Source organism: Oculina patagonica, chromosome 9 (assembly GCF_052425735.1).
Source record: "Oculina patagonica isolate OP01 chromosome 9, crgOcupat, whole genome shotgun sequence".
NCBI lineage: Eukaryota > Metazoa > Cnidaria > Anthozoa > Scleractinia > Oculinidae > Oculina > Oculina patagonica.
In genome coordinates this window covers 9677282-9703105 of record NC_135766.1, presented here as the reverse complement: position 1 = coordinate 9703105, position 25824 = coordinate 9677282, and the positions used below count along the sequence as shown (strand labels likewise).

General features: G+C 39.0%; 2 protein-coding genes and 2 pseudogenes across 3 annotated transcripts; 3 read left to right on the top strand and 1 right to left on the bottom strand.

The window, feature by feature from the left end:
* Positions 1 to 611: 611 nt before the first annotated feature.
* Positions 612 to 24512, top strand: LOC144666855 (tRNA (guanine(10)-N(2))-methyltransferase TRMT11-like). Of its 2 annotated transcripts, none has more exons than XM_078528263.1 (15): positions 612 to 698; positions 3946 to 4014; positions 4653 to 4726; positions 6379 to 6460; positions 6898 to 6990; positions 12511 to 12645; positions 13384 to 13497; positions 13739 to 13781; positions 14174 to 14254; positions 15093 to 15131; positions 16305 to 16436; positions 20728 to 20800; positions 21335 to 21469; positions 22201 to 22297; positions 22970 to 24512. In XM_078528263.1, exons 1-15 carry the CDS (start codon positions 618 to 620, stop codon positions 23060 to 23062), a joined length of 1341 nt encoding a protein of 446 aa, XP_078384389.1. In that variant the 5' UTR covers positions 612 to 617; the 3' UTR covers positions 23063 to 24512. The 2 variants fall into 2 exon arrangements, with proteins under 2 accessions (XP_078384389.1, XP_078384388.1); XM_078528262.1 differs by having other exon boundaries at positions 22177 to 22297.
* On the top strand, positions 7663 to 9211 carry LOC144666854 (uncharacterized; annotated as a pseudogene).
* LOC144666858 (uncharacterized) lies at positions 16994 to 18168 on the top strand. The gene is made up of 2 exons (XM_078528264.1): positions 16994 to 17124; positions 17361 to 18168. Exons 1-2 carry the CDS (start codon positions 17075 to 17077, stop codon positions 18166 to 18168), a joined length of 858 nt encoding a protein of 285 aa, XP_078384390.1. The 5' UTR covers positions 16994 to 17074.
* On the bottom strand, positions 19298 to 20575 carry LOC144666857 (uncharacterized; annotated as a pseudogene).
* Positions 24513 to 25824: the final 1312 nt, after the last annotated feature.

Sequence of the window (25824 nt, the reverse complement as noted above, 5' to 3'; positions counted from 1 at the left end):
TCATTTGGCCGTTGTTATACTAGAGACGAGTTGAGCGTCTAGACTAGCTTTTTTCGTTATCCGTTTTTTAAGACGCATTTTCAAAAGCAGCTCGTCTACAGGGGGTCTAGACGGGTAACTCGTCTCTTGTATAACTGAAAAACGGCCATAGTTTTACTTATCTCAAGATTTCACAGATACACCAAATTCTATCAAGCCTTTAAGCAGAAGAAGACTAGCACCTGGCACTGGCAATGCAATAATCATAAAACTGGCTTGGATCTATAACTATGTACCGCAAAATGGAATTTATCGCATAATGTTTTTTTCATAAAAAAATCCTTTCCAGTGATAAAAATAACAAGCAAAGCATAATTAGAATTCTAGCTCTATAATGTGTATTGGCCTTGAGTACCCGAGAAAGTACGTCCTTATAAAAAAAGTTTCATACAGTAGTGTAAATATTTAGGACGCTTAAAAGTTTCGGACGGTTTTATTTTCGGACAGCCTCTGTCCGAAATTAAAATCGTCCATGGTACTCAGGATGAACTTTTGAAGAGGAGGCCTGAAAACTAGCAAGGCCGTGGCAAAACAATACAACATGCCAGCGGTTATTGCCTTTATAAGCACAATTCAAAATGGCGGACGAAGTAACCATTCCCAACGGTGTACGATATCTCTGCCTTTTTGCCCAAGAACACGTCGATTTCAAAATATCGGTAGGTACATGTAAACTTTGGTATCTACGATAACGAGTTTTCATTTTAAAATCACCGTTTTGCAGTGACTGTATAGCCATTATTTCTTGTAAAGCTCTATAGTGGTGCGCTAGCTCTGCCTAAAATGCGCGCGAGAGGGAGATACATTGTGTTGGGAAATATTTCCTTATTCTCCCTCCTTAGCCCCCTATTTAAGTTCTTTTACTATAGCCTGCACACATCAACGGCAATAATGGGAGCAACTGCAAAATACCCCGCAAATGAGATTCACCGAGTCGGAACGAGGCAGGAAACGGTAGGAACTACAGTGTATTGTTATTCAATAGGACGAATCTCATTTACGGGGTATTCTGCAGTTTAGTAATGAGTTGTACGAGACTGTACAAAGTAGCTGTGCTATTAAGCATGGGGTTATACGAAAATCTTGCCTCGAATCACTGCTATGTAATATCCGCACCCCCATCTCCTTACCCCAAGGGGACCCTATTGAGGACAGTATCAACAGAACGTAACATGTCAATCAAAGTCGATCATCGAAAATGTAAAGGTAGTCGATAAGTCAAAAGAACAAGATATTTGTCGATAATTGTCAATCGACAAGTTTAATTTGTCGATTAAAGTCTCTAATCGCAATATTTTTAACTGATTATCGATTTCATTGACAAAAATGCAGACATGTTTTTCAATGGGCCACAAAATTCAAGTAAGTGTGCGCGGCAACTGTAGTCTTTTCTCTCACCATATGACGTTTTTTGTACTTCAGATCAAAATCGATCAAAATCGAACAAGTCAATAATCACAAGCAATTGTGTGATCGACTTTTTTCGACTTCCAATATTTGTTGATTGATTAGTATCGAATTCAAACAACAACGATTGAATTTTATCGACTATCGAAGTTATCGACTTGTTACATCCTGGTATCAACCATTTATGAACCCTCCAAAACTCCTGAAATCTAAGTAACTTCTTTTGCTTAATAGAGCTTTACCTTACGATTTACTACCACTGGATCTAAAAACGTTTCGCGCAAGATTAGGAAAGGTTATATGAATAATAATCGACCCACAAAATGTGGGTACACAAATAAACCGTGGTTATGTTGTAATGTGCTTTCTTAATGTACACACTGTACCCCCACACAAGCAATACATTGATTCTACATGTACCGTCCGGTATGTAAAATTAAATGTTGAATATTGCTAATTGTTATTCAACAAATGCGCGTGCTGCCCATATGTGACCCTCCACGGGAAAACAGGTAAAATGGTGATGACACGGGCACGCTAATTTGACACGCTAAACAAAGGAAAATTCTGTTGACACGCAAGCAGCGTGTCAGAACGCACAAATCATTAAAAATTTCTTTTGTTTTAAGTGGCACGGAAAAAACAAAAGAGCGTGTTCAATATAACAAAGAAGTGTGTCAGCATTTGCAAAACAAAAACAGCGACCAAATGACACGCTTAGCGAGCGAAATGACACGCTAAGTGAGCAAAATAACACACTAAGCGAGTGAATAGCAAATGACACGCTAAGTGAGCAAAATAGCACACTAAGCGAGTGAACTATTTACTGTGTCGAAATGCGCACTAGACTACTAACTCGCTGAGTGTTTTCACTTACCTACCGGGCGGCTCGTCGAAAGTTCCGTGAAGACATTTTGAACAGTTTATTCGTATGCGCCTTTAAGACCATTGTTTGTAGATTCTAATTCTCAAACTCGTGTTTCTCGAGCGAAACATTTTAATCCCTCACATGGTTTCCATGAAAATACACCACCGACATTTTCAGAGATTCCACTGTTTCCAAAAGCGAGACATGCTGACGGTAGTGTTGAAACGTAACTTTGCACGACCACCGTTTCTAAATGTAATTCAAGGGAAACCGTTTGGCTTAATAAAAGAACGGATATCCGAGACGTTTTTTTCACATATTCAAAGAAAATAACTTTCATATTTTACATGAAAATAACGTGAACTTCGTGATAACCAAAAGTGCCGCCGCCGTGTTTATAAGTGAATGACTCACATGTCTCACTTTTGTTAATTCGATTCAAAAACGTCTCGGCTAATATTGATCGAATAACTCGCTGTTTGTGGCTGCAGGCTTTTGCTCTAGCTTTTGAAGCCATTTTATGACTTTTGCTCCGTGTGAAACGTACAGCGAAATCGCTCTTTTCGATCTAAAACACTAATACTGTTTACAGACGTCGGGAACTAAACATTTTGCAGAGCACGAAATCCTTGACCAAATAAGGAATCAAATGTCAACAAAACGCTATATATCTGATCGACTGCAAGCGCTTTTGTGTGAAATAAACATGGGGCATTGCGGAGTGGTTATCTGTCGTATAATGATTTATACATATAAAAGATTTTTCTTCCTTCGATGAAGTTGAATTTAAAAACAAAACGGCGTTTTCGCTCGAGCATAAGAACGATCGTGAGCTTACGCTCCACGAACTAGTAAGTTACGTTATTTAAGCTTATACGCTAAACTTAAAAATTCCCTTTTCTTGCTTATCAGTTTTATAAACAGTTATTTTCATCAGATAATAATGTTAGTCGCTTCTTGGTTTTCTTTTCATGTTTATTTATGCAACACACCTTTTAGTATTTGCTAGTTCGGTGGAGATTATTAATAATAGTGAACCGATGCGAACATGCTTGTCTCATCCGATAGTAAAGCTGTTATGCGAGACCGCGACGATGTTTTGATTTTCTATTATTGCTTTACTAGGCCCAGCCGTGCCATATCGCACGATTTTACCGTGTTATATCGCGCGCTTAGCGTGACATTGAACACACTAACTTAAACAAAAGCTTAGCGTGTTAAAGTGGTGCCAAACAAAAGCTACCGTGACACCCATTGTTTTGCTTATTAAATATGCGCATATCCGTGTCAAATGTCACGATTAGCGTGCCGTGTCATGGCATGCGTGCCCGTGCCATACTTCGTCCTAAGTCTTGTAAAGCACTGCATAATAATATTACAGTTTTTCTATCTGCAAAATGTGTTTCGTTGATAATTTGTTGAATTATAATTATAAAAATTATTTGCTCAGTCTTGCGAAATATCGTTTGATTTTAATCAACTTGGCCTATGGCCTCATCGGCTAAGTATCAGGCCATATTCTGTGCAATTTTGTATGATAATTGTTAAATATTTAGCAAATCAAACTTAATTTTCTAAGTTTATTATTTAGTTTTCAAAATCCACTATCTTCTTTTTTTGTTTCATGTTAGGAGTTATTATCAATATCTGCAATGTTCGATTTTATGGTGCATGTACAATACCAGGATCACAGGAGAGAAGTAAGACTCAATTTAAAAAGTTTATGATGTAATTTGTAAAGCCTACATGCACCCAGACAGGACCAACACTCAGGGTCTTAAAATAACTGAGGAGAACATGCTACCTTTGAAATGAAAGCTGCAAATGATTAGATGTTCTTGTCTGCTCAGATAAGGACGATAAGCTGTAGGTCCTGTCTCCTGCAACTTCAGCATTATGATCAGCAGGGGATGTTAAAGAACCCACACTCTTATCAGAAAGAGTAGTGCACAGCGTTTAAGGTGTTGTGGTATGGCCTTTATCTGAAGTTCTGGGTTGTGAGGTTAGGTGGGATCATATAAAATTATATAGATGGATAGTTGCTGCCAAAGGCAAAAGATATGATAATGTCTGGTCTCATCCCATGTCTTTAATTGTGAAGCGCATTGAGCTTTAGGAAGTGCCCTATACAAAAAACCATTACCATTACCATATGACCTCTCTAAGATCTTTTGCGATCGGGATTAAGGATGGTGGCTGTCCACTTGTTTTCCCATTTTCTAAGACCTGGGCTGAATGATCTAAGTGAAGATCTTCCAGGGTCCTGTAGGATACTGCAGGATCTTGACCAAAATCATGCAGTATCCTATGTCGAACCAGGATTTTATATTTCCTGCAGAGTCCTTATCTGGTGATAGTCCTGCCAAATGAAAAGTGTGGAAGAAACCTGTTATCCAGAGCTGTTTCCATAAAGTGAGTTATCTTGTTAAGTTAATGGTAATGATATTGCATGTACAGTACTTTTTCCATATAATATCTGTAATCTGACTCATCCCCAGTCGTCTACTTCATACAGAGGAGGGAGAGATACATGTAGGTACCGAGAAAGGGAGTGCAAGGTGAGATGTCACCTCCTGCTCCCTCAACTTGTGTGCTTCTCTCCCTTTGTTGTGTGCTATATAAAGATGACTGGGGATGAGTCAGATATGTAATAATAGCAATAATGGTGTTGGACATCAATTACTACGATAATTGAAGTTTGTATGTAAATATATTGTAGGACAGTAAAATGACTTTTTGAGGGAATATTGTTTATTTGCACCCGCATAGTGTTATTTGTGGCCCTTGCGCTTCACACTCGGGCCAGAAATGATACTACAAGAGAGCAAATAAACAATATTCCCGAAAAAAAGTCATTGTATTCGTCACAAAGAAAATTTTACACAATACTACTGAGGCGTATGACTTATTGTGTAGTTGTAGTATAAAAGAGCGAGCTGCAATGTCTCTAAAAAAAATGAGCAATGAGTTGATTCATGGATAATAATACTTTACAAACTTACACTTTCCAATTGAACTTCGGCGAAAAAATTCCGCAATACTTCAGCTAAATTAGCTCGATCGGAGATACACAATTCAAGTGAATGATGCTTCGAGACAACAAGACAACAAGTAGTTGTTCTCTTTGTCTCTTCACCTTGTGCATTTGCTTCTAAATCCAATTTTGTGGAGCGCATTTTGTCCCATTTACAGTACATAGACTTTGATTTTTCTTTCCGAACACAATTTGCCCAGTGAAACTGTGCGAGGCTGCATTGCTTACTGTACGCTAAAATGTACGCGTATGCACCTGAATGGTTTTCCCGCGTCAGCGACGCTGATTGGTCAAAATTAATTGGATGATGAACCGAGAACCATTGATCAGCTGCAGGGCTGTTAATGCATTAACGGCCCGCTAGGAGTCATATGCGGCCTGCAAAGCATGTGTTTTCAAGAGGGCAGTTTTTAATGTATTTAATTAATTTAATTAATTAATTAATCTTTTCTCGTTCCAGAGATATTAACGATTTTGTATTATGCAAATTAGATAACTGATGACGTCATAAGTTTGACAGTAATTGGTGTAAAAACACAAAATCAGTAACATCTCTGTAACTGCTAAAGGAAAGTAATTAAAACTTGGCACCAGTATTGTACCCTAAGAAAGACATCACATGGTATGTATGTTTATGTTGCTATGGCAACACTGTTGGTTCCAGTCTTTTTCTTCTTTGAATCAAATATCATGATTTATGGCTTTACAGGGAGAAGAAAATGGTGTCATTCCAAACATACGTAACATGCTCAATGCGCTAGATACGCAAATGACCCTAAAGGTGGGAGATGAGGTTTGGAATGGATCAAAACCGGGGATTGCCATATCCGCATGAAAGAGATCTGGAACCGAGAGTGTTGCCATAGCAACACCAAAATATGCAACATGTGGTGTATTTCTTAGTGTACAATACTGGTGCCAGGTACAGTCATGTTAAGATTGTACAAGTGTTGCATGCTGGCTCAAGAAGGCTCAATTTCATTTAATATTTGCATCAGATCAGCAAGTTAAATTATTTTTCTATGTGTAGGTCTGTTTATGAATTATGGGGACAAGGAAACAATTTAACAGATTTGAAGCAAAGTGTTCTTCAATATCCAGCAGAGAAAATGGTATAAACAAAATTATCACTATTTATAAAAATGGAACAAATACATGTAACTATACAAGTATTACAATTTGCATTATAAATTTTAAATAAAGTGTCTGTTTTTTCCTATTTGCAGCAAAACGTTCTGATTTACAATAAATTATTGCAAAACACAGTACCTTATTGTATATGGAAGAAGCATTACTAAAACTTAAGATAATATTATTATGACGCCAATAAAAAAGAAAAATAATCTAATCAGCAATATAATGTTCTTATGCCCCCTCCCCTGCCCCATATATACTGAATACAAGATATACAAAATGTAAACAGTTACTTGTATATAAAGTTATTGTTCAGCAAGCTTTGAAGTAATATGTTCACTGAATAACTAAGTTAACTTTCAAAGTAAATGTTACTTCAAATAGTTACATTCACTTGTTTCATTGTTTCTTGCAGAAAGCTTTCACCTCCAGCAGCTCATCATTCAAACTAAGCATTGAATCGTTTAATAAAAAGCTGACAGTCCATCAACAGAGAGAACTCATTGATGTAAGTAACATTGTTTTAAGGGAGAACCCCCATTGAACCTACAGAGGCTACCGGTCGGTGATTGTAGAATTATTTTAAGCCCTGATGACAGTGATTTTATAAAAAGTCCAAGTTTTTCATCCTTACATAGCAAGTACAGGGGTCCAGACTGAGTCGCTGGGGATAGGGTACTCCAATACATGTACATACATGTACATGTATGTGTATTACATGTAGCTATGCGCATGTTGTTAGGTGGGGTGAGACATTTACATGTACCTTGAACAACATGTATATACTGAGATAAGGTTCTGGTCAAAATTAATTCTTAGAGAGAGTAAAATTATTATAAGATTAAATTTAGAAATACAGAGATTCACTCAAAAGGCGAACATACTCTGCCTCTGATAAGGCGAACATACTCTGCCTCTGATCAATAAGGCAGAGTATGTTCGCCTTTTGAGTGAATCTTCCATCAATGATACAGCTAAATTTACCACCGTTAGTTTGGAGAGACCCAAGACGCGTGGACGAAAGCCCAAAAACTACCACCCTTTACTACAGAAAGAGAAACACCTCGAATCCGTCGTTAGAAAAATTCTCCCAAAACAGATTGCCGAATCAGTTTGCCCAAAAGGATCATGACTCGCCCATCTCTATGGTCTTCCCAAGATCCATAAAGAAAAGCTAGCGATGAGGCCCATTCTATCAGCCACAAGTACTTACAACTTCGCCCTCGCGAGATGGCTCGACGATAAACTCAAGCTCTTGTCAATCAACAGCTACACAATATCTGACACATTTTCCTTCGCTGACGAGATTCGCAATCTGAGCTTCAATGAAACTGACATCCTTGTATCTTATGATGTCTCTTCTCTATTTACGAACGTCCCACTACAAGAAACCATCGAGATCCTTGCTGAAAAAGCTTTTGTTGATAACTGGTTCAACAACACACACAACCTAAACATCAGCAAGTGGGATTTAATTGAACTGTTGTCAGTAGCAACAAAGGAACAGCTATTCCAATTTAACGGTCAACTCTACCAACAAATTGACGGAGTAGTGATGGGATCTCCTCTGGGTCCCCTTATGGCTAATACTTTTCTTTGTTCCATCGAAGAAAAGCTACAGAACGAGAACAAGTTGCCAGACTTCTACAGACGCTACGTAGATGATACACTAGCCACAGTGAAAGACATACAAACCGCAGAAGCCTTTCTGAAGACTTTGAACAACTGTCATCCATCTATATCCTTCACCATGGAGATCGCGTCAAATGGTAAGCTGCCATTTGTGGGCATTGAGATATGCAAGAAGGGCTGCAAGCTGATAACAAGTGTTTACCGTAAGCCAACAAACACTCAGTGGTCTGCTCTTACACCACCAAAGTCACGTCGACAACCGCTACAAAAGATCTTTAGTTAAAACCATGCTAAACCGTGCTTACCGCCTGTCATCAACATGGGAACTATTCACAACAGAATGCGAACGCCTTAAACTGATGTTTTCTAATCTCAAGTACCCAGATTCTCTTGTCAACTCCACCATCACCCATTTCGTTAATTCAGTGATGTCACAAGACACACGATCGACGCCTCAAACAGAGAATATCTACCGCATTGTCCTGCCGTTCAAGGACCAGAAATCAGCGGACATAGTAAAGAAACACCTCTCGGACTTGAGTAACAAACTTGACCACAAACTGCAGCCAGTTTTTAGAAGCCGAAAAGTTGGCGATGATCTCAAATTACAGGAGTCAAAACCACCTGTAATAAATCAACAGTGCATTGTTTATAACTATGTATGTGATCTGTGCGATGCAGAATACGTCGGTTACACCAGCCGTCACCTTTATAAGCGCATTGAGGAACACCGATTTTCAGCCATTGGAAAACACCTTCAAAATGAACACCGAATTGATAAAGTTGGCGACCTGACCAACAATTTTAAGATCTTAAAGAAATGTCAGGGAAAGTTCGATTGCTTAATACACGAAATGTTGTGGATTCGCATGAAGAAACCGAGCCTTAACACTCAGTCGGACTCAATTCGCGCGAAGGTATTTGTTTAGACTTGAACGGACATTGTTCTCATTAATGAACATAAACATTGAACATTTATTTTTATCTTAATTTATTCATTATCACACCTTTATCTTAGTATAAATAACTTTCTTTCGCATATGAATTTTAACTTGAAAATGGTGCCAGGATGTCACCGAAACGTCGTTCATTATTTTCGCTTGTATTTATTGTTAAGAGTAAAATTAGTTTTTAAAATTCCGGCAGTTTTTTTTCTCATACTCAGGGGCGGATCCAGGATTTCAAAATGGGGGGTGGATGGCAGACCATTAGGGCCTAACCCTAACCCTAACCCTAAGTGGCGGCAGACGGCGAAACGTGGCGTAACAACAACCAGACATGAGCAAGAGCTAAATTTTATTTCTTTATTTATTTTCTATTTCAAATAAAGTGACATTTCGAATTTTTTTTACTGAAAAATGGGGGGTGGATATCCACCCTATCCACCCCCCTGTATCCACCCCTGATACTGGTCTGGAGAACTGATTTGGGTTTGTTGTGTGATTTAGTGGTTTGATGATGGAATTACATGTGGGTACACATGTACATATTCAGAACTTAACTATTATTCCACGAGTGCGATTTGGATATGAGATGGTAGATAGCCAACATGGCGCATAGCGCCGAGTTGGCTTTAACAATCTCATATCCAACAAGTGCCAGTGGAATAATTGTTTTATTAAAAACGCCCAAAGAAATGCAATATTTGAACTCCCCAGCTATTTTTTTTGACGCGTATCGGCTAACAAATTTGTGGTCAATGGTATATGAGCTCATATACCATTGCCTGTTAACCAATCAAAACGCAGGAATTGCAATATACCATTGCTAGTTTTGAATAAATGTGGATTAGCCCAGTAAAGTTATGCCAGGAGGTCAAAATGCTTGCAACAGAATTTGTCTTTTTACATTGTTTGCTTTTGAGGCTGTATGTTAACATACTAAAAGTCAACAAAAATCAACTCATGGGAAATGCGTAAAAAATCCACGTGTTGACGACTGCCATGTTTTTATGCATACCATTGTTAACTGTTCCTAAGACATTTAACTTTTAGTTACACTAAATGCAAAAACAAAGACTGTTAAGTAAAGTGCTCATTTAAACATCATGGACCATTTTCCAAATATTCAAAAAATGTGTTTAATGTCTCCACCCTGCGGGGAAATGGCCGGCGGGGAAAAATGGCTTTGTGACTCGATTTCGTTACTTACCCTCGGTATGCATTTTACCCTTGTCTGAGTCTGCAGTCTGCATTTACCCCCTCTGCAGTCTGCGTCCGCTCCCAGTCTGCGTTTTACACTACCGCTCAAAGTCGCTTTGTGTCATCATGGCTTACTAACACTTCAAGCAACTGCTATGACAAGGCTGTGATTGTGAAGTTAAATAATTTAAGCGAACGTGGTGATGTGATTTCGTTCTATTTTGGCTCTGTAAAAATATTGGTGAGGCTGTTGATGCGTCGGGTTTGTGGCTCAGCTGATCGACGTGTGGCTGGCACCTCACTCCTCCCGTCCCTCCCCCCCACGATCCCGCGCTACCCCCCCCGTCGCTTGATCTCCGGAACTGTTTGGCACTTCTCTCACGGGTCTCTTCCTGCAGACGTGTGTCCACCTGAGACTCTCCGGTCCGGTGGCGTCACTAACCTTCGTCGTCGGCCCTCCTTCTTTTCTTCTCTTTTTCGGTCTGCTTCTCTCTGTGGCGTCTCTCTGTCCTTGCGGCGACACTCTGCTTCCTCGGCGAGCTCCGCTTCTGCTGCGGCTGCACTAACACTTCTGATCTACTTTTTGTTCGTTCTTTCCTTTCCTCCTATGTGCGGGCTTGGCGCGTCCACTATGGCGCTGCGTAAAATGCTCGCCGCTTTCACTATTATTCCTTTACCTATTGCAAGTAGCTCATCTGTGTGTAGACCACCTTAAACAAAATATTATGGCCTTGTCCCCTCCCACAAGGCTGATCAATGTTATGGCACGAGATATACGGTTCTTGCTTGATAGATAAAAGTAGGGTGGAATAAGTAAGGACATGGGACGGATCTAAGTCATCATGGAGGAATACTACAGTTGCTTTTCCTAGATGTTTTCCCTTATGTACCATTTGACAACCAGGTGGTGGCCACTTTAGAAAGGAGAGTCTTTCCATAAATGTCTGTCTGTATTTTAGGTTCGTCTTTAGGAGTAAAGCGCTATGGTCATCATAGTTTAGAGGCTGCTGGACCTCGGGAGAATTTTATTCTTCCTTGTTTAATAATTCAGTTCATCAGGCGTTATCAAGAGTATACAGGAAATAAAGTTTTACTTGAGGTTTGCATACGGCACTCGGCTAGTGGGGCTTGCTCGTGATCTGTCATAATAAACTCTGCCCTACTTTAATACCATTAACGAAACCGGTGTCGACCTTTTACTCTATCCTCAGCTTCAATACCAAAAGGGAGCGAGCTAAATGTTTCGTGTGCTAACATTTATTGATTGTTATTTAATTGTTTTTGTGTTTATCCTACCTTATAACGTGATTAAAGGCTATATAGTTATGCCTTTGCTCTGTACTTTGCAGATGGAATATCAAAGTGCCCTAAAAATGATTTTAAAACTTCGTTACCGTAGTAGTTATAAAATTTGTAATAGTGACAGTATTATTTCGTAGTAAGGATCTTCGATTAGCAAACCAAAGCATAACTTGCCTTTTAAAAAACACTTTTAAAAAAGTTATTTGATTAATTCCACTTAAAATGAAATTTGTCGCAAAACTTATCCGTTCTAAGGCTAATTTGCATAAAACATGGCGTCTAAAGGGCAAAATGAGAGAGGTAAAAAACTTGCATTTTTTTCGTATTTCCCCTGGGTTGATTTTTGTTGACTTTTGATATGTTTATCTAGAGTCCTTGACGAAAAAGTCCCTGAAAATAAAAATTCTGTTGCAAGCATTTTGACCTTATGGTATCAAATCGTGCTAACTTTCCTGGACTAGATGTCCTAGGTCTTTGAAGATGTAGAGTTGTCTAACTTGTTCCGGCAATTTCCACAGTAGACCCACCACAGCTATTACAACCATTTTCAAATTGAATGAATCATTACATGTATATGCTTGTACACCTAGCCCATATAAGGCAGCATTTCCTTTATCACACCATTTCATCTCCAGAACCTGCAATCCCTTTAATCAGGACTAACAATCTCAATTTCTGGCCTTTTCTGATTTTAAAGCATGCAATCTTGAGTGTACATTTTCAGCCAATTGAATTTGACCAGAATAAAGTCTGGGCCTGCACAGAATAGCAGGAAGTCCATTATTCATGGATTATACGTTGGAAGCCAGAGATGGTGACTAATGGGACTGCCTCTGGGAATGAGATTGTGTTAATCCTACATTGTACATGTACTCCCACAGTTGATCTTTATCACAGTTTTGATTTCTGAAAAAAATTAAAGCCACCCTGACAGTACACTTTGTCATCCACAGCAATTCCAATTCCTTCCTTTTCAAGGCCGTGTGAACCTGACGGCTCCTGATCATGTGTTCTCTGTGCTGCTGGATTATGGAGATGACCCAAATGAAGCCCCACCTGATCCTGACAGGGTGTTCTTTGGTCGCCTGGTAAGAAGCACGGCTGTTAATTAACAATGTTTGCTTATAGCACCTCTCCCGTCTGTCATTTGACTGTGTTTTAAAAAAAGATTTAAAGTTGCTTTTCACATTGTTATATCTGATTAGTATTCAAAGCGTACTGCTTGCGATTTTTACTTTCACATATTAAAGTGTACACTTGAACACTTCTTTTAGACAACCTTTCTCAAAACAGCCATAGATGTAAGAAGCATCAATAAAAGGTGTATTATTACTTAACATTATGAAAAATAATAATATCAATCTACATGTAACAAGGAAGAGTGTGTTTTTATGCCCCACCTCTAAATAAATTATACCTAATACAAAAAAGTAACACAAAAAAAAATAGTCATACATGTATAATACGGGTAGTATATTTCTGAATGACATTGTTTAGTAAGCTTTGAAGTACATGAAACACACTAAATATCTTAGTTAACTTAACTTTGAAGGTGTTTTGGAAAATTGACAGAGTCAGTTTTTAATTAAAATGTTAACATAAAATTAGTGTGTTGTCTCCAGTCATGGTCCCACAAATTACTGTGATCTCCTCCCCTCCCCCCAACCACATTTTTTTTCCTTTTTGGTCCATACCCCACCCATACCCCACCCATATCCCACCCAGGCTAGATTTCTCTTCGTTTCTGATGTGGCAAACTCTTGAAATAGAATTGCAAAGTTGCTTCAAAATAATAATAACATGTTGATCGCTGTTTTTCCCCACAGATTGGGCATGGTCAGCGTTCCTTGCTGAAACAGTATTCACTGAAGACAAGGAAGTTTATTGGCAACACTTCCATGGATCCTCAACTGTCCTTTCTAATGGCAAATCAAGGCCTTGTACGTACATTACAGTATTTTCATTTTTATCACGTACTATCTTTGAATGCAAGTAGCGAGTTCCAGAACGAATTCATTTAGGCTCATGCAGTAATTCTTTAAATGAAATCCTTCCCTGTTAGATGCAGAAGTCAAGGGCTGCACTTTCGATATGAATAATCATTTATGCTTATTTTGTAATGCTCAGACACATGTACTGTTCCTTTTCACTCCTTGTTTGTTTGGTTTTTATTCTTTGTAGGTCCGCACAGGAAGTCTTGTCTTTGATCCTTTTGTTGGAACTGGTATGTATTTTTTTTTTTAGAAATTTATTTGTTTTAATTGATAGTAATGTCTCCCTGAATGTAGTTAAAACTGCCGCCTTTCTTTGATTAGCTAATCACATACTCTGTTATAGACTCGAGTGCACACTTATGGACATAAACCCGCTGATTTTTTTTAAATGAATGTCGACTGGATGTTCCTAGTAAAATGTGAATGTTAAATTGGTAAACAAAGTTAAAAATGATATCATTATATATAAATTTATATTTTCACCTTTTTGTTTCTGATTTATAATGACTACACGTCCATCATTGGCGTTATGATAAAAATGCGTATTGTATAATTTAAATTATTCACTTTTAATTATTAATTGTGAGAAATAATTTTTTATGTCTGTTTTTCCTTATTTCAGGTAGCGTACTGGTTTCTTGTTCTCATTTTGGAGCCCATGTGATAGGAAGTGACATTGATTATACGATAATTCACGGAAGAGGTACATACACTCATCTTTATACCTTGCTGTTGTTGTCTATAAGTCAGAGACGAGAGTACATGTACAGTAACTCGGCTCGTATTAAACTATTGCGTGTATATTGAATATCATAGTCTTTTTAATTATCATATGTGCCGTTTATTTCAATTGAATTTCTTTGAAGATAATTTAAAATGTACATGTACGAATATATAATCAAAAGGAATCTTTGTAGCATGGGTTCATAATCAATACCGACTGTACGCAAAAAAAAAAAAAAAAAAGATTCCAGACTTAGAATTGTGCTGGTTCCACTAGATTTTTTTTTTCACTTGAACCAAAACAAAGCTCTACCGTGAGGTTTTTCCGAAGGATTCGACCGCCACTTTAGAATCTGTAGTTGCAAAAGACAACACTGAAATGGTATCTTTGAGCAATATTGTTGATGAGTTGTTTTGCGACGGGTGAGGAACCCGCATTTCATTCCAACCAGTTAAACTTTTGTTATGTTCACACAGACATCTGACAGGCACTATATGGGGAGCAGGAATGTATATTGCGCAGTATTGCCTCCCACCATTGTGGCCCGGGTTCAATTCCGGCCTGGTGTATTATGTGGCCTGAGTTTGTTGTTGGTTCCGCCATGCTCTGAGAGTTTTTCTCTGGGTTCTCCGGTTTCCTTCCTCCTGAAAAATTAACACTTTCAAATTCCAATTTGTTCTGGATAGAGGACCCGCATGAAAACCAGCTAGGGCCTGATCGGGCTTTCTCTTCAAATATCGTACTGATGTATTTATTTACCGTTAATTAATTTTTTGAGATGTTATCAACGTGTTCTTGTCTTCCTCTCTGGCTTCAGGTAAAAGTTCTCGAGCCAACAGGAAAGGTCAATGGAGAGGTAACCCACACCTTGCTATGTTTTAAGGAGCAATAGAGCAGTGCGAAGACTTTATTCCACTGTCCGTTCTTCGAGCTGAACGCCTTAAACTAAAGGGCTTGGGTATCTCAAGAAATCAAATACATTATGACCTAAAGGGGGGTATGTTCCCATAATTATGTTAATCCAGTTTTGTAGTGTATAAAATTGATTTTAAATTGAAGGTAATCTCAAAACCGATAGTGAGCCTAGATGAAAAATACCATGACGCTTAACAATTAGGCTTAAGTTCTTAGGGTGTGGTGTCATCAGTAAGTAGATGTCTGACACCGTAATTTTTGGCAAAAGCTCAACGGACAGTTCTGTTCGATACAATTTGGGACTTTAAGATACCTGGACGGCTGACCTCGAGGACGGTAGAATTTCGCGAGGAGGACTGGGCCGATGTCGACGTTCTTGGCGGGAACTTCCAACGTTAAGAGCCGTCGTGTGTGAACGGAGGACGGCTTCGTTAGTTGATCAATAATTCTCTAGCCCAAAACATGCGAAGAAAAACATTTGGCGCTTCTAGCCCAAAGTCTGGGACCAGAAAGCATTATTTTCATTCACTAGGTACAAATTCCAAGTGAAATTTTTGTAGAAACACAAGCAAGAAAGTTCATAATTTCACGCACGTGGCTACGCCATAGCGTTTATTCAAAGCACAGCAAATACATTCGCTACCGCAAATAAAACTAGACTTCTTAACTTTTTATCAGTACCAACCCCAGAATACCATAAAGGACCACCTAACAAAGCAACAGATTTATAAAAAAAAATGAGATTTTTAAACGAATTCATACAAAAAGCACTCCCGTTCACTGGTGGACGGCAAAACTCTACTTCTTACGTCCTCGACAACAGCTGGACGGAGCTGGACCCTCCCCCCCCCGCCTCCCAGGGGGGCGGGAAAAAACGGCACGATCCCTGGCGCAGACAGAAGGACGCGGCCTCTGGGGACGAGATTGGAGCTGGACGGCAATGTGCGTGGAGCGGGCATGCGCAATATAGGCTACACGCGAAAAAATTACTTCCGGTCAGCCGTCCTCGAGGTCAGCCGTCCAGGTATCTTAAAGTCCCTATTAGTAACAGTGGAGAGAGGAAATCTCAAAAAACACAAGCCATTTCTTAACCAATCGATGTTTCTCTTTCAAGCTCAAGACGAGAATTTCCGTGCAAACTTCTCCCAGTATGGACTCGCTAGTTATTTCGTGGACGTGCTAGTTGCAGACGCTGGAAGATTGGGTCTAAGAGAAGTACCGTTATTCGACGCCATTATAACAGACCGTAAGTAAAATGTTCTACTGTATCGTGTTTTCTTTTCTTTCTTTTTTTTCTTTAAACTTTTGTCTTAGCTGGATTCAGAGCCGAGCTATGCATCGAATGTCACTCAAGCAAATACTTGGCAACACCATGCAAAATACTGTATATTTAACGCGTTTAAGAAAATTTCATTAGAAAAATAACCCGCAGCAATTTAGCAACCAGAAAAGAAATGGCCGGATAGCACGAAAACACTACTAACTGAGCAACAAACAGCATTTACGAGCCGTTAGGCGAGTGATTTACATGTACAAGGTTTCTGAGTTCTTCTCAAAAGATTTGAAATCGGAATAAACGTTAGTTCCAGAAACTCTGCTTCTGGAATTTACTTCAAATTTATTTACTTAAATCGTAGTCTATGAAGTCTGTATGTCTTAAACATTACAAAAAATGCTCTGACTGCCAAATTGGCTCGGCTTACCAACCTACCGATCTCAAACAATAGGGACCTTACGCAATGACGACGTCGCCAATGTCGACGTCGTGCGTGACTTAATTTAGGCGTAACGCGCATGCGTGCATATTTTACCTAATTATTCTAAGACGTCGCCAACACACGCCGTCGCGAAACTGGCGGGTTTGAAGTCGTCGCAGAGGAAAACATGGCAGCGGAAGGCAAGCAAGGAAAAGACGCTCAAACTGCTAAGAAAAGGTGAGCTTTCTGATGGCATAATGCTTTTTGAGTAATTAAGGATTTCTCAAGTGGAACTTCGCAAAAATTCCCGTCATTTGACCATAAACATGTATGTATTCACAGTGAATGTTGAGTTGGAAGACCGCCTTGTAAAGGAAGCTGACTATATTATTTTGTCTTTTGTATCGGTTCTCTTGGGCACCAGTAAAACAAGAGTACATGCTATCAACATCTTTTTGTGTTCTTTTTTGTAGTGGTGCGATGAAGTGGTCCGAGATGCACGACGTGTATCTTTGTCGCGAAATTTTATTCATCAAACCTTACCAGTTTAAATCGGGGAGTACTCACAGTGGAAATGCTTGGACTAGTATTGCCAATGATTTATGTGCTGTTGAAGAAATATCTTTCACAGTGAATCAGAAATCGGTGAGAGATAGATACAGATTGCTGTTAGATAAGCACAAGAAAAAGATGAGAGCACAAGAGAGTGAGAGCGGCTCGACTACAGATGAGACCGAACTAGATAAACTCCTTGAAAACATACTCGAGGAAACAGAGGAGGCTTTAAGCAGCCATGATAAAGAAACAAAAGAAAAGCAGGGCAAGGAATTACTTGATCGAAAAAAGGCAGAGGAAGTTCGCCAGAAAGCATTGGAATCCCTGGGACAAACGCAAAAACGGCATGGGGAAGAAAAAGATGATTGCTTGACCTCAAAGAAAAAGCCACGAAAAAGTGGAACTGAAACCATGATGTACCTGCAAACCAAAGCAGAAAAAGAATTCGAATTGAGGAAGGAAGAGATGCAGCTTAAACGGCAAGACATGGAATATCAAAAAGAAATGCAGCTTGAAGCCATTCGGAAGCAAAATTCAACCTCTCAGAATATGGAGAAAATGTTTGAGCATTTTCAAGCACAGCAGCTTAGCTTACAGCAGCAGCTGATGCAACAACAACAGCAATACCAGCAGATGCAGATGAAACAAGCACAACAGCAACAACAAATGCAGCAGCAACAGTCACAACTTTTATTTACTCTGCTGGAGAAGATGTCTAAGAACTAAGTTCCTGGCTTAGGTATTTTGAAATGTTTCATGTAACCTGTTCATTTTGAAGCCTACCTTTTAGGGCAAGGCTTGAGTTATGGAACTTTGATGTACTTTATAACTTAAACTAATGTAGTTGTTGTTAACCAGAGTCAATGCTTATCACTCTTTTGTAAGCAGTGTTGTTGTTATAAGCATTTATCAGAATTTGATTCTTTGATGTGTGTTGCTACTTTAAGTAATTGTTTACAAGAACTTTGTAAGGAAGGATTCATCAATAAAATTATATTTTTAGCAGTGACAATAAGCCATGTCAATTCAAGTTTGTGTTTGAGGGGGGTTGAAGATTTCAGAAATTTTTAATTTATTTTACAATTTTCAAGGCTATGGTTTTTGTGATCTGTAGAAATCACTCACCCCCCAACAGGCAATTTTGTAATCCCATGACTGCAATTTAGTCAAGATAGTGCAACCCTTGACAAAACATGTGCACAGCTACCATACATGAGAGGACTTCTGCAACTTTTATTTCTGTAATACATGAAGTTTGCAAAGGTTATACAATAGTTTGTTTTTGTCTCAGAACAAAATGTCAAAATTTGTACCATTATTTTAACTTTTTCTGTATAATGACATACTTTCACCAAAAACCACACAGCCACTGTGACTTGTAGTTTGTCTGTTTTGGAACTGCAATCTAGTAAAATACTGCAAAATATTTTTTTATCTGCTAAATAAAATGATATCAAGAGTGAAGGATGTTTAAAATGTAACATTAACTTATGATTTCTTGAATAATTTAAAATATAACCAAAATCCAGAGCTAGTTCGAAATATACAAGCTGAAACTCTATACAGGGTTTGACTCGTTGCCTTTCATTTAGCACTGACTGGCTTAAGTACTAAGCTCACAAAACTAATGTCAGGCCATCTGACTTACAGTTGTTACTTACGGTTGTTTACAAGATTTTTTGTGTGTTATATATAGGTAACAGTCAATTATAGGTAATTGCTACAGGTTTAACTGGACAAGTAAATATAAGTACAAACTTAAATGATTTGTAATTGTCTCAATTTGCCCTAAAGTATTGAAACCTGTATTGCAGCTTGAAAGGATCAATTAGGCTAGCCTGGCTATGTGACTTACATTTCATTATAAAAAATAATCTTGTAATGAGGGAGGGTCTAAGTTGAAATAACTGCCAGTGGTCGAAGAATATAAACATGTGCGAGCATTAGTTAAAAGGGCACAAACAATGTACATTTTACCCACTGCACTTAATCCAATTTTTAAGTTTTTCTTAAAATCAAGAAAACTAAAGTAATTGATAATGTCCCCGAAGACCCATTCCACGCTGGTTCTAACTTGACTCATTGATGTATTAAAATTCTGCTGAAGTGGAGTTAGGTGCAATCCCCTAAAGGGTGCTTGTAGTTGTGGCCGCAAGGGATATCCCAGATCTCCATAAATACACAATGGGTCTCCATGAGGTGAATGAGAATAAAGCTGTAACTGTGTTAGGAGATTTGAATCACGAAGCATACCACTATCATGGCGACGCCCTTCAACAGGACCAAACAAGTTTGCTATCAGGCCATTTGGAGCAACCACTGACTGAAACTTTATTGCATGCACTCTTTTGTGCCCATTATATAAAATCCTTTGTAAAGTCCCAGGTCTACAAACTGGCCTGACTGTTCCATCAACAAAACCCCAGCAGTTGGTGTAGGGAGCCCCAGCATTATGAATCGCATCAGCATAGTTCTGAAGACTCGCAGGAGAAAGCCAGTCCTGCTGCATGCTTGTCAGGCGGTAGCTGTGATGGTTGTACACCAAATTCATCACTTCTGATGTAATCATACTAAGCTGTGGAACAGGTCTAGCAAATCTTGGGCACATATCACTGTATCTAATAGGGTAGGCAAATCGTTTTAACAAAATACAAAGTGCCTCGACCCCACTAACAACCAATCTGTTATAGCAGATTATCTCATCAGGTAATTGCATGACTTCTTTCAGCAGATAAATATCGTTTTTCCAAAAACGAAATTCAGCTTTGCATTCTTCGTCGGATAAAAATCCAAGTCAAACGGCTCATACTTCCAGTACGGGAAATCCGGGTTTTTCGAAGAATTCATTTCATAAAGGAGAATGAATTCTTCATCGTCTATGATGTTTTGATCAAAACTTAACAAAAGACAGTCTCTGGTATCTCGTAGCTTTGCCATCTTCGATGCGAATCAGTTACAAGAGCTGCGAATATGGTGACTACAAACTCCCGCCAACTTGAAACTCCCGCCTCTGCGGCGTACGCATGACTGCTTGCGTAAGTATCGCGAAATGCGACGCCGGCGATCAGAACGTCGACGGCTCCATTAGACTCCCGACGACGTCGACCTTGGCGACGTCATCATTGCGTAAGGTCTCTAATTTAGCAGTCGGAGAAAATTCTATGTACACTTATTCATATTTAAGTCCTACCGGTATTTTATGCGCTCAGTGAAAAGCATACCTGATAACAGGGCTGAAGCATTCTTATTTTCCTTGTTCTCTATAATATTTCATTTACTGTTTAGCCCCATATGGAATTCGGGAAGGTGCCCGGAAGTTAGATACCAATGATGACGTTCAAGAGGAACCTGGCAGTGGGTAAGAAACCTATAATATATACCACTATCAATGAGGGCCAAAAATGGTGGGACATGCAGTCGGCTATTTTTTGAGTACCTTGGACAAATTTCACCCCTCACCTCTTCGATATCACCCCCCCCCCCCCCCCCCCCCTCCTCCTCCTCCTCCTCCTCCTCGAAGCAAGGTTGGATATGTTATCTGCAAGACTTGTACAACATTGAAAAGAGGAAGGGGGACGGTTGATAATTTTCAATTTTAAATTTATCGCTCATTTTAACCATCTGTCTCAACTACTTTTCACGCCCAGTGACCTTTCCTGTTGGCTCGAGAGCATTTATTAGCTACAGGAGATGAGTCGATTTGACTTCTATTTTGAAATTAGGCAATTGAGCACAGGTTCTTCAATTTGTCAGATCAGCCACACAACAAGATTAGCTTCTGTAGTTATTCTGGGTAGAGTTTTATCAGCCACGGTCGTGTAATTCTCGAGTTCGTGTTAGGTTTCTTGTAAACTGAAGGTAAATAAACGTATTGTTGTTGTTTGTGTTCCAGGGATCAGACATCACCGTGTTCAGCTGTACGGGGCTGCCGCTTGTCTGAGATACTCACGACATTGTTAGATCTGGCTGCTCGATACCTTGTTCTTCACGGAAGGCTGGTGTACTGGCTTCCTATCTATCGACCGAGGTGACTTACTCTTACGTTGATTGGAATGCTTTTTTTTAAAACAATTATATAAGGGTGCCGTCTCGTCAGTTAGTCAGGTGCAAGAGAGCATCTATCTTGATTTGGCTCGCAATAATCTCGTTCTTACATCTCGCGTCTACCCGCGAGACCTTGGAACGAGATTAGGCTCGCAACTGGTTGTAGATTCAACTTTTCCCCTCCATAGGTCGGTAAACCTTTTCGCTTTCTACAGGTTACACAATTTCTGTGTTTGCTCTGGTTACATGCACGAGTTTCTCGTTTTACTATCGGTTTAATAATTTCGTGTCAATTCTCATTGGGTTATTCACCTTTGTGACTGTATAATGAATAATAAGTCTAGTTGTTTCCTTCGACTTCGAAAATCACTCAATTCACTTCACAAATTATGTAATAAAGGGAATAAGCTATAGATAACGGCGGAGCATGCTACAAGCCTTTAAATAATACCCTATGTGGGTTCTTGTATATTCAGCCTAGCTTGAAAGACTAGATGTCTCTTAAAACATAAACAACTTCTCAAGAACTCTCAGACACTTCCAAATTATACACTTCCAAATTATAATTCGATCGGAAACAGTGAATTAAAAGCCACTCTATGGAAATACCACTGCAAATTCCAATTCATAGTATTTTCATTTATTTTATTTTTATGTAATCACCAACTTTTTTTATCATTATTATTTTAGTTACTCAGAAGCATTCATTCCTAGTCATCCATGTCTCAAACTTGTGGCGAACAGTGAGCAGTGTTTGTCAAGAAACGTGTCGCGACGGCTGATCACCATGGAAAAGGTCAAAGAGCACAAGGTATGGGAACAGACAGTCAAGCTTATTGTGGTTATATTTTGAAAAGAAAGCAGTGCAGTCTACGGTTGATTAAACACGACTTTTGTGGAAGAAATGTCGTGATTCCTACAGGCTAACAGTAATAAATGAATGGTCTTAGAGGCAATCTCCACATTTGGGTACATGGCGCTTCGTCGTCAGTCTCATTCACGGACATTGAAAAGAGCGTTTTCTGACAAAAAAAGAAAAAAAAAACAGCAAATATGTCCCATGTATCCCTTACCAATTCTTTTCTTCTTAATACAGACATTTCTCCCACTCTAAAGATTGGCTTTTTTGTTAAACCAGTAATTGCATTTTGGATTGTTGCATTTGGACAAAAAACTGTGTCTTCAATTTGTATTCAAATCAGAAGGATTACATGGATAGTAGTAGCAGTAGAAGATGCTTACTGCAGGCAAATCGAGGTACTTTCTCACCGAAACACAACAACAATTTCTATGTGAAAGAAACATTTAAACCGAAGTTACCGTTTGTAGGATGCTTCTTGCTCGCACTTCCCACTAATACTAAATTGTCAATTTGCGGCCTCTATAGACTTTGCTAGGTTTAATTTAGTGTCCGAAAGTTTATCATGCTAACGAGAAAATAAAAATAATAATAGATGTAAATTAAAAGATAACCCCATTGCAGGTAGGAAGCCCAAACCTCTCCGTGGTACACCAAAAGTTCCTCGACTCTTGTGACAACTTCAGGAATAATTACTTTAGCCAGCAGAACACGTGATCTGTGAGTGGCGGTAACAGAAGAGAACATGGCATGCGACGTGTTTCTCACGTGACGTGTTGCCTACTCGTTGTGCATCTCTCTCCGAACTTCCGGGCTTCCAACGATCATCGAGACGTTAGTCTTACCAATTGCGGGTTTACAGTTGCAGCTGGTTTTGTGGACTGCGACAATTGACAAAATGGAGAAAACAGCATCCGATAAACTTGATAAAGTCCACGGGGTGTGTTCCCTTTTACACTGAATCCGTTTACAAAAGGCACATGCAGTATCTTAACCATAATGTAAACATGTCTTTGTTATGGTTTTCGACATGCATTTTCCACCCACACACTCTTTGTGGAATGCACGGCTATCGTTTGCAGTACGCTAAAAGTTGGAAGTACATTTTGGTATGCTGAAGATGGCGCAAGGAAATCAGGCGTTGTCGACGTCGTTATACCAAGTATGTTGAAGGAATATTTATCATTTGGATCAAAGGTCTGAAATTCAGCAAGCGATGTACTAAAACTGCGGCGTTCAGGTTCTTAGCCCTTCAAGAAACGCTCCTTGCCTTGGCAGCCAGCGCTCGTCAAATAACTTTTAATAGGACTCCCGTGGGAGTTCTGAACGTTTTAGGAAGTTTAAAAAAAAAAGAAAAAGTGAAACTCCGATACGTAGGACATTAATAGTAGTGAGCTTTCATGAGGCCGCCGAAAGAAAAATCCATGCAGTGGTGTCAATTTTTGATGTTGTCTCTGTTGCCTGTGTCTGTCTGTCTGTCTGTCTGTCTGTCTGTCTGTCTGTCTGTCTGTCTGTCTGTCTGTCTGTCTGTCTGTCTGTCTGTCTGTCTACCTTTAACGTACGCCATGCCAATCTGATGTACACCATGAGATATTTAAAAATAAATAAATTGTTGTTGGATTGCAGTCACTATAAACGAAGTTTTTGAAAATGCTGCTGTTCTTATGTCAAAAAGAGACGACTCGGGAATAACCCCTTCATCAGTCGCAAATAAGCCGTTGATAAAATTAAATGTTCGTATTTTTTTGATGCGCGTAATGGCGTAGAAGCGCTTGAATATGTTTCGCGAAGATAACATGGGATTCTTGGCTTGTGCAGATATAGTATTACTCCTGAATGCACGTAATTCTTTCTTATTAGCTTTGTTATTAGTTGTCATTTCTGAAAAAAAGGAAAAAAACTGTTTCGTGCGCCAGCCCCTCGTTAGAGTGCAAACATGTACTCTTTGAATTCCCAACAATTTCCACGTTTGAAAAGTAATACACAAAGTTGTTTGATTGGCCCCTGCGCTGTCTGTTAATAAAGGAAACTGATAACCTGAGCCAGACTCGACTGCCTGAAACAAATTTCGGTCACACTGTGAAATTGACCAATTAATGAAATTTCCTGGCGATCTGACATCACTCACTGACACTATGGCTGCGAAAAGCTTTACACCCGTAGACGCACGGTACACTCTTTTTTTTTTTTATAAGAATACAGTTTTTCCAACCCAGGCTGATTTCTTATTATTCTGCCGTTTTAGGCTGTTCTTATACATTCTTAGAAATAACGTTTGATTTCCATTGCAGTTTGGGTACAATACAGTGTTGGTGTCCAGATCTGTTCGGACTCATGTCCTCTTTTCGTTGCGCCTGGCCGTTGGCTAAACAACATCCTTACGAGATAGTGACGGAAATGAACCTGATTTTGTTAACACTATATTCTTTTCAATTCAGCCTCGGGTTTATTCTTAAAATATTCTTAAAATCTAAATTCAGCCTCGATATTCTTATAAACTAGATTATAAAAAAAAAGAGTGTAAGCGACGAGTTGTGGCTCAATAGGGCAGACTCTAATGTGTTGTCATTACGAGCAAACTCGCAATCTGATTGGCTTAGCAGGCGCCGTCGTGCTCCGATGGTCAGCCCTGGGGGCGTGCGTGCAATTTTCTTGTATCATTGCCAAACATTCAAGAAATCAGTCAATAAATCAGTTTTTATCGATATCCACTTTTGTTAAGTTGGTAACGGGCTATGTTTAATCAGTTATATCACACCTCCCTCTCGTTCCGTTTCTCGCGGTTTCTATCGACTTTTAACTATCAGCCAGGCTAAAGAAACCTTAAGTAATAGCGCCGTACATTATCGTTGCATGGGACAATTCCAGAGGGCTATCGTTAAGTGCTTTTTTTTATTGAATCGACACGTGGAAAATAAATTAGTGACCTTAGAGTTACACAGGCTTCCCAACCGTAAAGGAACTACGAAAAGAACTGACACAGGGAAGGCAAGAGGAAGATGAAGTTGTTGAGTAATGTTGAGTTGCATTTATTTGGTTAAACGTGTTGCTAAATATTGAAAAAAAAAAAAAAATGAAAACTTTGCACGATATTACAAATTCACTGTCTCAAATTCATTCTCTATATGTTTCCTGTTCCAGTTCGTATATCTTTTTCTTTCTTTCTTTTTTTTCTTTTTTTCTGAAGCACGCCGCGAGTCAAGCCAAACAGTTGCCGCGAAACAGTGGTGACTGAAAAACTAGAACTTATAGACCACACAAGACTAAGAAAAAAGTTCTGTTATTTGGGCTATCTCAAGTGGAACTGGCTTTGTGGTTTTAACAAGCTCAAGAGATGCATTGTTTCTAATTGTTTCAAGTCGTTTTCTCTTTTAATCCATTTTAAAAGTGCAACGTAAAACAAAAGAGTCATTAGTGTTAGTAATTTGGCGTCATTCGGGCTTTTTCTTTTGATATTGAAATTGTTAAAATCTTTTGTT

Excerpts from the sequence above, each read along its gene's own strand:
- LOC144666855 (XM_078528262.1), top strand. The coding sequence starts at position 618 with ATGGCGGACGAAGTAACCATTCCCAACGGTGTACGATATCTCTGCCTT. Across the intron at positions 21,470-22,176 it reads CTTCCTATCTATCGACCGAG|TTACTCAGAAGCATTCATTC; the intron begins GTGACTTACTCT and ends TTATTATTTTAG. Across the intron at positions 22,298-22,969 it reads AAAAGGTCAAAGAGCACAAG|GTAGGAAGCCCAAACCTCTC; the intron begins GTATGGGAACAG and ends ACCCCATTGCAG.
- LOC144666858 (XM_078528264.1), top strand. The coding sequence starts at position 17,075 with ATGGCAGCGGAAGGCAAGCAAGGAAAAGACGCTCAAACTGCTAAGAAA. Across the intron at positions 17,125-17,360 it reads GCTCAAACTGCTAAGAAAAG|TGGTGCGATGAAGTGGTCCG; the intron begins GTGAGCTTTCTG and ends TCTTTTTTGTAG.